The following is a 13212-nucleotide window of genomic DNA, read 5'->3' on the forward strand; positions in this document are numbered from 1 at the left end:
GGGCGAACCACGCGTCGCCTCCGGCGAGTCCCCCGCGCTCGGTGTGCGGCGGTGTGCGCTGCCGGAGCGGGGAGGGTGAGGAGGGGAGCGGGAGCTGGACCTCCCGGGTCAGACCCGGTGGAAATGGGCTGAGCGGCGGGAGGAAACTTTCGCTTCTTGTCGCCACCCGCGGTTCCTCCACGCCGGGCACAGGGCTTGCAAAAGCGGGCAGGCAGCTGGCAGCGCCTCGCTCCGCGCCCTCCCGAGCAGGAGATGCTTCAAACGCTCGCTGCTCTGGCTCCCAAATCTGCCACCGCCCTCCCACAGCCTGGTTGCCGTCGTGGGGTATTGGGATCCTCTCAGGGTGATCCGTTACTGAGCTGAAACGTCACCGAGCTGCAGTGGAGATTTGTTCTCGCTGCAGCACCAGTGCTGGGCCGGGTTGTTGTACAGGCAGTGGCTCTGGTGAGACCAGCACAGGGTTGATGTCCTCTCCTCTCAAAGTTTTGGGTGGGGAAGGGTGTGATTTGATGGTCAAACTGTTTAGGAGGGAAATATGAGACTTGATTTCCAAGCTAAAAGGTGTCTAGTAGGGTCTTAACCTTTGGAAATGCCTGTTATGGTTAACAGTCATCATGGCCCTTGTGCTGTACCTTAATCTGAAAAAGAGGCCTTGTGCCATTGCTTCCACCCTTTGTACAAACCGTTGTGTTTACTGTGTGCTAAGTACTTGTTAGGAGCATTTTGGGGAATGTGATGTGAAGATTGCCACACCTAAAAGCTCTTCTGCTTTGTTTCTATTTGGGATGGAGCAGTGTGGAGAAAAGCTCTCCAGGAAGCGATGAAAGGCCATGGCTCAGGTTCTTGGTCTTGCACATCAGTAGGTCTGGAGGCCTAAAAATATTGCTGTGTTGCTAAACAGCTGCAAAATACACATTTTCTTACTGGTTTCTGGTGACCTGCAGTTAAGCTGATCTCCTCATCCTAGGCCATAGAATCGTTTTGACAGCTAATGGGAATATTTTGTGTTTATTCCAGGCTTTCATTTCAGCGCGGTTCCCCTCTCTGTGGCGAGGGCTGCCTTTTGAAGCAGTGCATTCATTCTCCCCTTCAAGCACCATAAGTCTCATTTGCCAGCTTCAGAACCATGGCAACAGAAGAAAAGAAGCCAGATGCAGAATCCACCAAAACACAATCTACTCCTTCCTCCTCGACCAATCAGAGCAAGGTGTGTGTGGGGCTCCGAACAATATCCCTGTAAAGACACATGGAAGCTACCTGTGTATTCAACAGGCAAGCCAGAAGCAGAGAACTGCATTCCTGTATAGATTAACATCTCCAGATCTCTGCTTCTGCTCTTCTGAGCTGAAAAAACACTGAGGATTTAATGGGGAAAGCAGATGGAGTGCAGCCTCGTCTGTAGGGCTAGGAGTGTTTTCGGGGAGGTTGTGGAGGTTCTTGCTAACTGAATGCTTCTCATTGTTTTGGGGTTAAAAGGCAGGTTGTTTGTAGCTTTGGAATGCCTAGAGGTGTCTGGAGAACTGGTGAATCTACCATCCCAGATGGGAATTGGGAAAGCAGTCACTATTCAGATTCCTTGAAGCCTGTATAGCTCAAAGGAGATATTGCTGTCTAACTGTAAAGCCTTTGCAAAGGGTGAAAAAGGGAAGAAAAATAGTATTTTAGAAGTAGGGAGCAATTGGCCTGTGATTTAATTCATGATAAGGATGAAAACTGCAAACCCTTAGAAGCCCTACACAGATCAATACCAAGAGTGTTATTTAGATCTACGAAGCACTTTATGGTTGGACTGTTGGATTACTCTCAACCTCTTTGTTATTGCCTTGGATGAAATTCATGTCAAGGATGAGTTGGTGTTGTGCATGCAGTGGCAAGGCACTGCTGGCCCCAGACAGCATGGGGGTTTGGTTGCTTTTGGGGTTGTTTTTGAATTTTCAGAGGGTGGAAAGGAAAACATAAATGTTGGAATCTCTATTCCAACAGGGTTTCAGGCAGTTTGTGACTGTCCTGACCCAGTCTGATACAGACCTTGCCACTGAGATGCCAAATTGGGAATTTATTCAACTCATTCCTATGTATTTCCTCCCAGCCTGCACCAGTAAAACCAAACTATGCCCTGAAGTTCACGTTAGCAGGACACACAAAGGCAGTCTCCTCAGTGAAGTTCAGTCCTAATGGAGAGTGGCTAGCCAGCTCCTGTAAGTATTGCTTGCTTTTCCTCTCATCTAAACCATGCAAATACAGCCTTGGAGAACTGCCTGTCTTTAGTGTTACCTCAGATGGAGGAGGGATGTCATGTCATGGTTTTTCTAAAGAGGAACAATACCAAAGTTGTCAGTCTTTGAGATAATCTGCTCTGAGCTTTTTAAGTTCCATTATTTTGAAGACTGGATCTTCTATGTGTTGCCAAGGTGGAGAATCCTCACTTGTTGAGCTTGCTTTACTGAGCAAAAGTGAGCACAAGATTTTTTTTCCTCTGCAAAGAAAACCCTGGTTCTTTTCTGTATCATTAAATATATAGCTTAAGGTTTTAGATGAAACTCTGTAGAGGCAAAAGCTTAGCTCTGGGAATTAAAGAAGGTGGCTTTGTGCTGCTGGACTGGACTGTTGGATGGTGTGGAGGACTGGCCACATGCCCCTGCAAGTGTGCCTGTGGGATTTCCTACATCAGAGCCTTCAGCTACCCCAGGGAGGTGTGCATATATAAATCATTTTTTTGTTAAAGTATCCTTGGGAGGATCCCCTCTCTCCCCTACCCAGGTTCTCCAACCTCCACCTCTGGCAGATAATCTTTTCCTCTGCTGTGTTTTGCAGGTTAACACAGATAATACATTTGGGTTTTTGCAGGCATTAATTCAGTCCAGCTTGTGATGTCAGTTTTGTTCTTTCTGGGCAGAAGCTTTTCAGCATTCCTATGGAACCCTGCTGCTTTTACCACTGACAACCTAAAACAAAAGTAAAAACCCACGTTGTCATCAGAGAAACTAAAGTGGCTGGAGACTCTGTGCATTCCAGGGGGTTTATGTAACCTCAGCTGCTGCAGCTTGGCATGCACAGAACTGTTACCAATTACATACTACCTTATACACTTAGGTCTGGGGGAGAGGGAGAGAGCTCCCTAGTGTTTGCAGAGATACAGTGAACATATTCTCCCCACCTGGAAGGGACAGCTGTATCTGTTAGTGCTGTTAATCTCTTAATTTCTTTTCCAGCTGCTGACAAACTCATTAAAATCTGGGGAGCATATGATGGCAAGTTTGAAAAAACAGTGTCTGGTCATAAACTGGTAAGTAGGAGGAGGTTACTGGGCACTTAATATGAATTTCCTTGTAAAGAATTTTGCTTTCTTTTCCTCATCCAGAAATTTCCATTCTTAGTTGACTTGTGTAGAAGTTTTGTTCTTCAGTCTTCTTTTGCACTTCTGTGTTTATACAACAGCCTGGAGCTGGAATTGCTGAAGTAACACCAGGTCAGGCTGGAAATATGGGTGAAACACAGGCTGATAATGAAGTGCCTGTGTTCACACTGCCTAGCTGTTTTCTGGAGTCCCTCCATGTCAGGAGCACCCACCTCAGACATGGGGCAGTGCCTTTTTGGGTGAAAATCCCTGTAAACTTTTAATGCTGTGTGCTGTTCCATCTTTCCCTTGTCTGTGGAGCAGAGTGGCTTGCCTTTTAAGGAGATTGAATTTTCCTTGTGGGTTCGCCTACATAAACACAACACTTACTCATTCTGCAAAGTTTTGAAGAAAATGCAAACTCTCAAACCCTTCAGTTTTGTTTTCTGAAGTCTACATGCCCAAGTTTCATAAGCAATAAATGAAGATTCACCAAAAGGAAAACCAGTAGAATCTTGTTCTTCTCCAGCCTGTAGGGACTCAGACTGTGAAGGGGAAGCCTTTTGTCTTGAAGAGAAGCTGCTTATTCAGATCAGTTTGCTTAACATACTGCTTATGAATTCCAAGAAAGGGTGTTGGTGGTCACAGCAAGAGTAATGTGAATGAGCCACTGATGTTTTTGAAGTATATGGCTCAGCTGAAAATGAACAAGTATCAAAGGAGTTCATAACCCAGTCAAATCAAAGAATTTCCAACTCTGAATGCTGAACTTTCAAGCTTCAGCTGTGAATATAATCTGCAGTGTGTGTTTCCCGTTTCCCTGTGTCAGTGAACAAACAGAGCTGAGAAGAGAATTGTTTTCCTTTGTTTTAGGGTATCTCTGATGTTGCTTGGTCATCAGATTCCAACCTTCTTGTCTCTGCCTCCGATGATAAAACCCTCAAAATATGGGATGTAAGCTCGGTAAGGGCTGAAACTGTTATTCACCTTCCTTCTCCCCTGTGTTGGCATCTTAACCTGTGTTCTGAGAGGCAGCCTTGATGTGCTATGATGAGACAAGGTAGAGTTTGAAGCACTGGATCCTGTTCAGTCATTCCTATGTCAGCCTTTCCTTCTTATGTTGAGCTGCTGGTTAAGTGGGCTGTGAGGATGAGGGAGTTATGCTGTCTGCTTCTGAGGAGAAGCATGAGATGGTACTTCCTGAGAGGAGGATGCTTGTGGGTACCCTGAGGAGTCTGGTTATCTTCTGAGAGCACTTAAGCCTTATGGTGGCAGTACAACTGCAGGCTTTGTTTCTGAAAGCAGCCTCTCAGATGAAACCACTTTGTAACTTCTTATCAGAGCTTTGCTTGGTTTTCCTTCTCTCCCTTTTACTTTTGTGATTACAATAAAAATGGGATAATTGGGTTGAATTTTGATTAGCTCTGTTAAACTGCTTGGTTATTTGGAGTTGCCCAAAATGTTTGCAATTTGGCTGCAATCATTACAGATGTGGAGGTTTCCCCTTTCTTGTTGTTTTGCTCTACTTGGTCCTTTGCCCATCTAAATCTGGGGTTAGAGATGGTTTCTTTGTGTGCTGCACAGTGCTAAACCTTAATGCACCCTATCGGGATGCATTTATTGTGCTGAAGGATGCTGTACATTTAACTTTGCTCAATCTTATTTTAGGGTAAGTGCTTAAAGACATTGAAAGGGCACAGTAATTATGTTTTCTGCTGCAACTTCAACCCTCAGTCAAACCTCATCGTTTCTGGATCAGTAAGTGATATTTTTTTTCCCCCCTCTTTGTGCAAAGCACCCCCCTGTAACCTGGCACTAAAGAGACAGGCAGGTTCTTTCAGGTGTCCTTGGCAGAATGGTGATGGTGCTGAATTGTAGTTAGAATTAAAGCTTTATTTTCTTAACAGGGTATTATGAGTAGTGTAGCACAGAATTTATGGTGGAATGGCACAGGATTTCTGCAAGCAGAATCAATCTAGTACAATTTATAGGTAGTGTAGTACAGAATTGATAATACAACTTAAAATTTGTAATCATTTAGATTCTAACTTAATTCAAAGTATGACTTCTAATCACCTGGACCCTTTGCAGATCAGGTCAGGTCTTAATACATGTTTTGATGTAGCAATATAACACTTAGAATCTAGACATGAAAATCATATCAAATAAAACCAAACAAGTCAGTCCCTCAGTCCTCAGAGGAAGCAGATGATGGTGGAGGTGTTCTGACTACACAGAGGGGTCATGGTCTCACTGTCCAGCAGCAGTTTAGGCCCAGGTTCCCCACTTAGGACTTGTAACTGCTTGATTTTGTAGACAGTGCTCTGTGTGCTCTGACTCTTCCCTGGTGTGGGATGGGTGATGACCACTGGGCTGACCACGTGCCTGGAACCTTCAAGGCCAGTGTGTAGGGGAGTAATTGTCCCAGTGCCCAGGAGTCTTGAGGCTGGTAGGGAGGGGAAGAACAACTGCTTTGTTCTGGACCTTCAGGGTCTGATAATGAGGGAAAGGGAATAAATATGTGACATGCTCAGTCACAGAACAGCTGCTTGCCTTATTAAATGGTGTTAGCTGTTGTTAGCCACGTTACCAGGGGTTGGGAGCAGGAGGTACTGGCCACAACCCCTTACAGAATCCCAGCAGGGTGGGGTTAGAAGGAATCTCTGGAGATCATCTCATCCAACCCCCCTGCTCCAGCAGCTCACCCACAGCAGGGTGCCCAGGATGGCATCCAGGTGGGTTTGGGATCTCTCCAGAGAAGGAGACTCCACAACATGCCTGGGCCAGGCTCTGGCACCCTCGCAGGAAAGGATTTTTTCCTCCTGTTCAGATGGAACCTCCTGGGTTCTAGTTTGCACTTGTTGCCCCTTGTCCTGTCACTGGGCACCACTGAGAAGAGTCTGGCCCCATGCTCTACACAACATTTCAATTCTGTAGTCAGGTGAACTGGGCAGAGCCACTGTTGGCTTTGCTTGGGGACACAAGTCAAGCCCTTAACCCATCCTCAACACGCTCGAAGAAGAATTCAGGGAGCTCTGTCCCAGGCTGTTGTTTTTGCCCTGTGGGTGTTGGTGTCCTAGGCTTCCTGGTGCAGGCTGGAGGAAGGCACGTGCCTCTAGTCGAGCTGTAACACCTTGCATGCCTCAAATAGGTGCATCATTAAACCACCTTGTGCATTTCTTCAATCTTCAGTTTGACGAAAGCGTGAGGATATGGGATGTGAAAACAGGGAAGTGCCTCAAGACATTGCCTGCTCACTCTGACCCAGTTTCAGCTGTAAGTCCCTTCTGATAAATAAATGCACTAACATGCTCATTTTCTTTAGCTGAACTCCCCTCCTCCTTCTGTTTCTAGAGGAGTGGGTTTGTCCTCTAAATTTCATTATCAAGCCCTTCTGTATCATAGTGGATGGGCTGTGGTGGATTTCCCAGTGCTCATTGCTCAATGAGAATGACATGAACAGTGTTTTCTGTAAGATCAGTGTGGATTTTGGTCCTGGGTGAGAATGTGGGGAGCAGTGAATAGTGATGTGCCTGAATCTAGCAGTCTGCTGCTGGGGCATAGATTTGTGATCTCTTGAGGTCTGGAGAGCAACCTGTACATCAGTTGCTGTCTTGTTATTCCAAGCTACTACTAAAGTCCAGAGCAGAGTAGCTCTGTAGTATACTCTGTTTCAAATCTCATCAATTTAATAAGTGAAAGGAGCTTGGAATACAGCAATATCCATTCAAATGAAGGAAACCCAGAAGATGTTTATCTCAACGTTTCTGAAATTAGGGAAACTGAAAAAAAATTGAGACTTAGATGTGTTAAACCATGGCTGTTGCAACATGATTGTTCTGCCTTGTGTAGAAGCTATTTAATATTTAAAAAAGTATGTTAGCAGTAATTATTTTCTAAAATAGCAGTATTTTGAGGTGTAGTTCAAGTCAAAAATTGACTGAAAAACATATCTGGCTGAAAAGGAGGTTAAATTTCACACCCTTAATTCTAAGGTACTATCCCCAGGTTTGATAGTACTGTTATTTGAGCAGCTACTGCTCTCTGAACAGAGTATCTGTGTTCTTAGCTTCTGAAGAAAGATGTATTTCAGTCCCTGATGCTTGAATAAACAGCTGTACTTAACAACCATCCCTCTTTATGGCAAACTAGGGGGGAAAGAATTTTGCTCATGATGATGTTACCAATCTAAACTCAACACTGCTCCTACCCACATCAATTAGTGTCAGTAATGGAAGACAAGTACTTTCAGTGGAGCTTAAAATTGATCTTAATGAAGATCAGTAAAATTACTTTTCCTGCTACTGCTGTCTGAACAGAATATCTGTGTGTTCATGTGTTCTTAGCTTCTGAAGAAAAATGTATTTCAGTCCCTGATGCTTGAATAAACAGCTGTCCTTAACAACCATCCCTCTTTATAATTATACCAGGCAAACTAGGGGGGAAAGAATTTTGGTCATGATGATGTTACCAATCTAAACTCAACACTGCTCCTACCCACATCAATTAGTGTCAGTAATGGAAGACAAGTACTTTCAGTGGAGCTTAAAATTGATCTTAATGAAGATCAGTAAAATTACTTTTCCTGTTCTATAATATTACAGGTGCATTTTAATCGTGATGGATCCCTGATAGTGTCAAGTAGCTATGATGGACTCTGGTAAGTGGTTATTTCTTCTCTGTTCAAGCTTTTTGCATTTTTTTTTTTCTAAAAAAGGACCTTTTCTAACAAAAAAACTTTTGTTTGTAATGTTAAAATCAAAACAAAGTCTTCATGACCAATAGTAATGATTCTCATGTGTTTTTAATAGTCGAATCTGGGATACAGCATCAGGCCAGTGCTTGAAAACACTGATTGGTGAGTAGGAATATTTCTTGTTTGTGCTCTATTTTTTGCTGTTTTGACATAGATATTCTGCACTGTTGCTGGGAACAGTGGCTTCCTTCAGCTCCCTTTTACTGTCTTACTACCATTCTGTCAGTACACTGTTGTCCTCCTGCCTATTGCAATAAGATGAATTATCCTCACACATGAATGCAGACTTGCTTAAGCTGTGAGTGTTGTATGTTACAGATGGAGAAATGAGAATTTTCCAAAATTTTCAGCCATTCAGCTGGGTAGTGTTTGCTGTGCAGTGGTTCAAAACTGCAAGGCCAAGGTGGTTTGTGCTGTTGGGTGTGATGGAAACGGGCAGCTTGTGACTATGCAAGCTGCCTTTTTATGGCAGGATGCATGAAGGCATCTTGTGAATGTAGACAGGTTGTAGGGTGCTACATGTCAGTGACATGTGTTCTAATATAATAGAATCTTAGAATAATTTTGGTGAAAGAGACCTTTCAGATCATAAAGTCCAACTGTTAACCCAGCACTGCCAGGTCACCATGTCCCTCAGCACCACATCTCCACAGCTTTGAAACCCCTCCAGGCATGTTGACTCATTAAATTAACAATTTATTATGAAAAGAAACTTGCTGTCAAAGAGATGACACAACTGAGCACTGTTTCATACTCCTTCTGTTTTCACTGCAGATGATGATAACCCTCCTGTGTCTTTTGTGAAATTCTCCCCAAATGGCAAATACATACTAGCTGCAACTTTGGACAAGTAAGTAAAAAAGAAAAACCCACAGGTTTGGAAGTGCTGGAGTATCAGCTAAGACTATTTTGCTCTTGTAGCAGTGGTACTACACAAGTTCATGCATACTATAAAACCTGGAAAGCCTTCAAGGTGTTGTACTTTGCTAATGGCACAGGCAGGACTTGAGTTGTCTTAAAGGGCACTGCTCAGTGACTGCAACACCCATTCATTCCTTCTTGCACCTTTCCAAACCTCAGCATTTCTGTGCATTAGTTGTCTGATCCTTTTGTAACATTGAGAGGCAGAAAATGCAGCCTATGAATGACTGGAATGTATAACTGTGTGTGGAAGGCATAAAAGCCATGCAGGTGGGCTGCTTGTGCTGAGAGTGATTCACCTGCAGAATTTCTGTGCAGCTACCAAGAAGAGATTAGCTGGTCTATCATCTCCATTCATAGATGGTAATGATGCTGCTGCTTTCTTGAGACTTTTCCAGAGAAAACCCAGGTGAGACTCCCTGGGGAAGAGGAAAGAGACTTTCCTTGCAAGCTCTGGCAGTGGCCTTGGTTCAGATGGTCTGTGTCTGGATGTGCACAGGGCTTGCTTGCTTGGTCTGTACAAACAGACTTAGCTAATGCTGCAATCCAAAAGCCTGGCTAAAGTGATCCATGTAGACTTCAAAAACTCTGCTCTGGAGAAACTTTTTCTGCTGCTAAAAAATTGTTAGATGGGGGGGAAAAACAAAAAGCCAAGAATTGAAATCTTTGTTTTTCTGTTGTTTTCTAGCACTCTTAAACTTTGGGACTACAGCAAAGGAAAGGTAAAACCAATCAAATCCTGCCTCTTAACTAATCTTATAGGAAAATCTAGACTTGACATGTGCTTTTTAAACTTGCTTAACATTTTATGAATACTATAGAAAATATTGTTAGTATCCTTTTACTGGAGAGGACTAAACATGCCTTTGGGGAAAAAAAAAGTGCTTGGATTCCTACATAGCCCTGAGACACTATATCTACTTTTCTGGGTGTTTTTTTCTTTATGAAGATAAATAGCTGTTACTCTCTTCTGATAGTGACAAATACAGGGCTTTTTCTTCCCCTTCTTTCCTCAAAATTGTTTAATGTTCTAGAGCAGAGATGCCCTCTGCGTCCTCTAGATAAATTGGTAAGGTGGGAAACACAGACCAGATATGCTTAGTCTGTTCTGACAAGAGTTTGTCCTTGACTGAGAACTGCCTCCCAGCTGTATTAATGTTCTTGTGGCTCTTCACTTGCAGTGCCTGAAGACGTACACAGGACACAAAAATGAGAAGTACTGCATATTTGCAAATTTCTCCGTTACTGGTGGGAAGGTTAGTGTTTATTTGAGGTGCTTTTTACCAATGTGCAGTTCTTACAGCTTTTCTCTGTAGAAGAAACAAGTTTGGGGATGGGAACCTCCTTTAGTGGGTGCTTGTCAGAGAATGAACCACATTCAGCAGTCATATAGCATTGGAAGATCCCTTTCGTAGGATAAACCCAAAATGTTTACTGAGTAATCTGTTACCTATAGATGAGGAGAAAGATTAAAGTAACTGTGTTATTTTTTCTCTGCCCCTCCAGTGGATCGTGTCTGGTTCAGAAGACAACCTGGTTTACATTTGGAACCTTCAGACAAAAGAGATTGTACAGAAATTACAAGGACACACAGGTGTGGAAGAGGATTTTGGTTTTATTGATGGACTGTCCCTCATGCCAGCTTGTAAAGAGAGCTCAGCTTGAGTGTTTTCTCTCTGATGTTTAGCTTTCACTGTCAGACCCATAAATTCTTGGCTGGTTGAAGCTTAATTGAACCCTAGGAGATCACTCCTTTTTATGAAGGTTTTTTATGGCTGTTGCAAGTGTTTATTCTTTCACTGTGAGGACTTTGACATCAGCTTACAAATGAGATTTCCTTGGGTTCAGAACTGGTCAAGATAATGAAGCGACTCATTAGTGACTTTGAGTTGCCTGCTATCATGCTCTGAAGCAGCAGCTCTTGAGAGGATGAGGACTGCTGTGGTGCTGCTGTGTGTACATACCTGCTCTTGAAGCCAGAGCTGAGTATGTGTCAAGTTGTCACCTGGTGGGTACTTCAGTGTGAATCCATAAGAGAGCAGCACTTTTCTGCTGAGGGGAAGGAACCATGCTGTGAAATTCATGCTTAGTCCATTGCAGGACCATTGATTTGGACTGGACGTTGGGGCAGTGGCAGCAGGATTTTGTTGTCAGGTTAGGGCAAGGCTCTGAAGATGAAGTAGGATCTAAGCATAGAAAAGGACATTGGAAATATCTTATATAGAGAGAAAAATCTGATCTGTTTTTTTATTAGCTGTCTCTGATGTAATATACTGAGAGTTTTGCCTGTGAAGTAAGCAAGAACTAGAATCTGGAGAGCTCTCATGTTCTGAAACCTGTCAAATACTTTCTAACTACTTACACTCAATTCTTTTTCACTGGTATGTCCTCTCACAGAGAAACAATAGTTGGAAAATATTGATGAGTAATACATTTGCAATTCTGCTACAAGGAAATTGTAACTAGGCTGTGCTGTTTTAAAGTGTAGTAGCAATACACGTCCACTTTCAGGCATGCCTGCTATGAACCAGATTTCATTTCTGTAAATAATGATATTTTTATCTCTGTTTTTGTTTAGATGTGGTCATCTCAACAGCTTGTCACCCAACAGAAAACATCATTGCATCAGCGGCACTAGAAAACGACAAAACAATTAAACTGTGGAAGAGTGACTGTTAAACGTTCCAGTATCACTTTAGAGACTGTCAGGAAATAATGTTTTTAAAAAAAAATATTAAAAAAAAAAAAAACCCACATGAGAATAATAAATCCAGTTTGGCAGGAAACCTGAAGAATATTTGATTAAGTGGTTTCTGTTAGTCTTGGCCCAAAGAACACGTCTTAGCTCGGCCAACGTGGTGGGGGAAAAAAAAAAAGATGCAGTGTCTCCTTTTCTTGCCTAATCTTTTGGCAGACAAATGGATCGTTCTGACATGGTGTTAGAAGTGTCAGCCTTGTGTTGGACGCCCCAAAGATACTGTATGTTATGGTGGCATTACTTCTGGGCACTGTTGCTGCTTAAGGAGGAGCTGCCAGTCTACTTTGTAACAGTAAGTTAAGTCACCAGCCTAGAGGTGTGTGGAATTTTTTTAAATGTCTAATTTTTTTTATTCTTTTTTTTTTTTTTTTTCCAGAATGTAGGTTCTAGTCAGTTGGGAAGTTTCTGTATTGTTTTAAATAGGAGTACTGCATCTTTAAGGGTGCTTCATTTTAAACACTCAGCTCAAACTTTGTGACCAAATAAAACCATGCAGTTCCAGATTCCCCTCTTCCTGCCCCTGACTTGGCTCCTGTGGTGAAATCTCCTCTTACCTTCTGTATAGTTGCTTACCTCTTGTTATGTGTGTTTAATAGATGCTGTTCTAGAGCAAAGTTACAAAGTTCTTCTGTTAACCATTAAAATGAATTCTGCTTGTAGTTGTTCTCAGTATATTTTAATTTTTTTTCTCTTCTGGTTATAAAGCAAGCTCACAGAACACTGTAAAGTTATTTCAATGTAAAAAGGAAAAAAAAAAAAAGACCCCAGACTTTTGTATCTTGAAAATCCATCGTATGAAACTGTATTGATAATGGCATGACTCTGTATCTATTTCAGCATTGGTATTTCTTACCCTTTTTGTCATACCCATGTGGTATTTACACATCCAAAAAAAATACCATATGCCATAATAAAAAGGAGGGATTTTATGTGTATGCTTGTGGTGAGAGTGTGTCACTGATGTGAAGTGTCTGTGTCCAAAGAAGCCGCCCTTAAAAACACCCTTCAAAGGAGGTGGTTCTGTAGAAGCTCCTTTGGGTGAGGAGGGGAGGAACAGCAGCACCATGGTGCTTTATGGCTGTTGTGAAGAAAGAAGAGGAGCATAACTCAAGTCAAAACTGATTTAAAGAGGACTGAACTGAAGGTGCAGAGGCAACATCAGTACAAACCCCCTCAGAGACCTTAGCTGAGGGGAAGGGAATCCTGCTGCCCTCTCTCTGCAGGGTGGGCTGGGCAAGGACCCAGGAGACTCTTCTGGTTGAGGATCACAGTGAGGTACGTTTTGTTGCACCCAAAAGCTTCTGCTGTAAGGGTTTTTTTTTGTTCCTGGTGAGGCAAAAATAATTTTTTCCTTTTTTTTGGTGTTAACCTTCAGTGCTTGATGCTAACTGAAAAACCACCTGCAGGACAAACCCCTCCTCTAGTGGCTGCTCAGAGACT

General features: G+C 42.8%; 1 protein-coding gene across 1 annotated transcript; it reads left to right on the top strand.

The window, feature by feature from the left end:
- The first annotated feature begins 1016 nt into the window (after window positions 1-1016).
- On the top strand, window positions 1017-12701 carry WDR5 (WD repeat domain 5). The gene is made up of 13 exons (XM_008944263.1): window positions 1017-1207; window positions 2090-2198; window positions 3213-3286; window positions 4211-4300; window positions 5006-5095; window positions 6530-6613; window positions 7942-7997; window positions 8149-8195; window positions 8868-8943; window positions 9703-9736; window positions 10196-10270; window positions 10521-10608; window positions 11593-12701. The coding sequence occupies exons 1-13, from the start codon at window positions 1127-1129 to the stop codon at window positions 11691-11693; spliced, it is 1005 nt and encodes a 334-aa protein (XP_008942511.1). The 5' UTR covers window positions 1017-1126; the 3' UTR covers window positions 11694-12701.
- Window positions 12702-13212: the final 511 nt, after the last annotated feature.

The sequence above is a fragment of the Merops nubicus genome, unplaced genomic scaffold, assembly GCF_000691845.1.
Source record: "Merops nubicus isolate BGI_N331 unplaced genomic scaffold, ASM69184v1 scaffold8557, whole genome shotgun sequence".
Classification (NCBI taxonomy): Eukaryota; Metazoa; Chordata; class Aves; order Coraciiformes; family Meropidae; genus Merops; species Merops nubicus.

Bases quoted from the DNA above. Each gene is read 5' to 3' on its own strand.
- WDR5 (XM_008944263.1), top strand. From the start codon at position 1,127: ATGGCAACAGAAGAAAAGAAGCCAGATGCAGAATCCACCAAAACACAA. The intron at 5,096-6,529 runs GTAAGTGATATT...TTCAATCTTCAG, and splicing joins ACCTCATCGTTTCTGGATCA to TTTGACGAAAGCGTGAGGAT. The intron at 10,609-11,592 runs GTGTGGAAGAGG...GTTTTTGTTTAG, and splicing joins GAAATTACAAGGACACACAG to ATGTGGTCATCTCAACAGCT.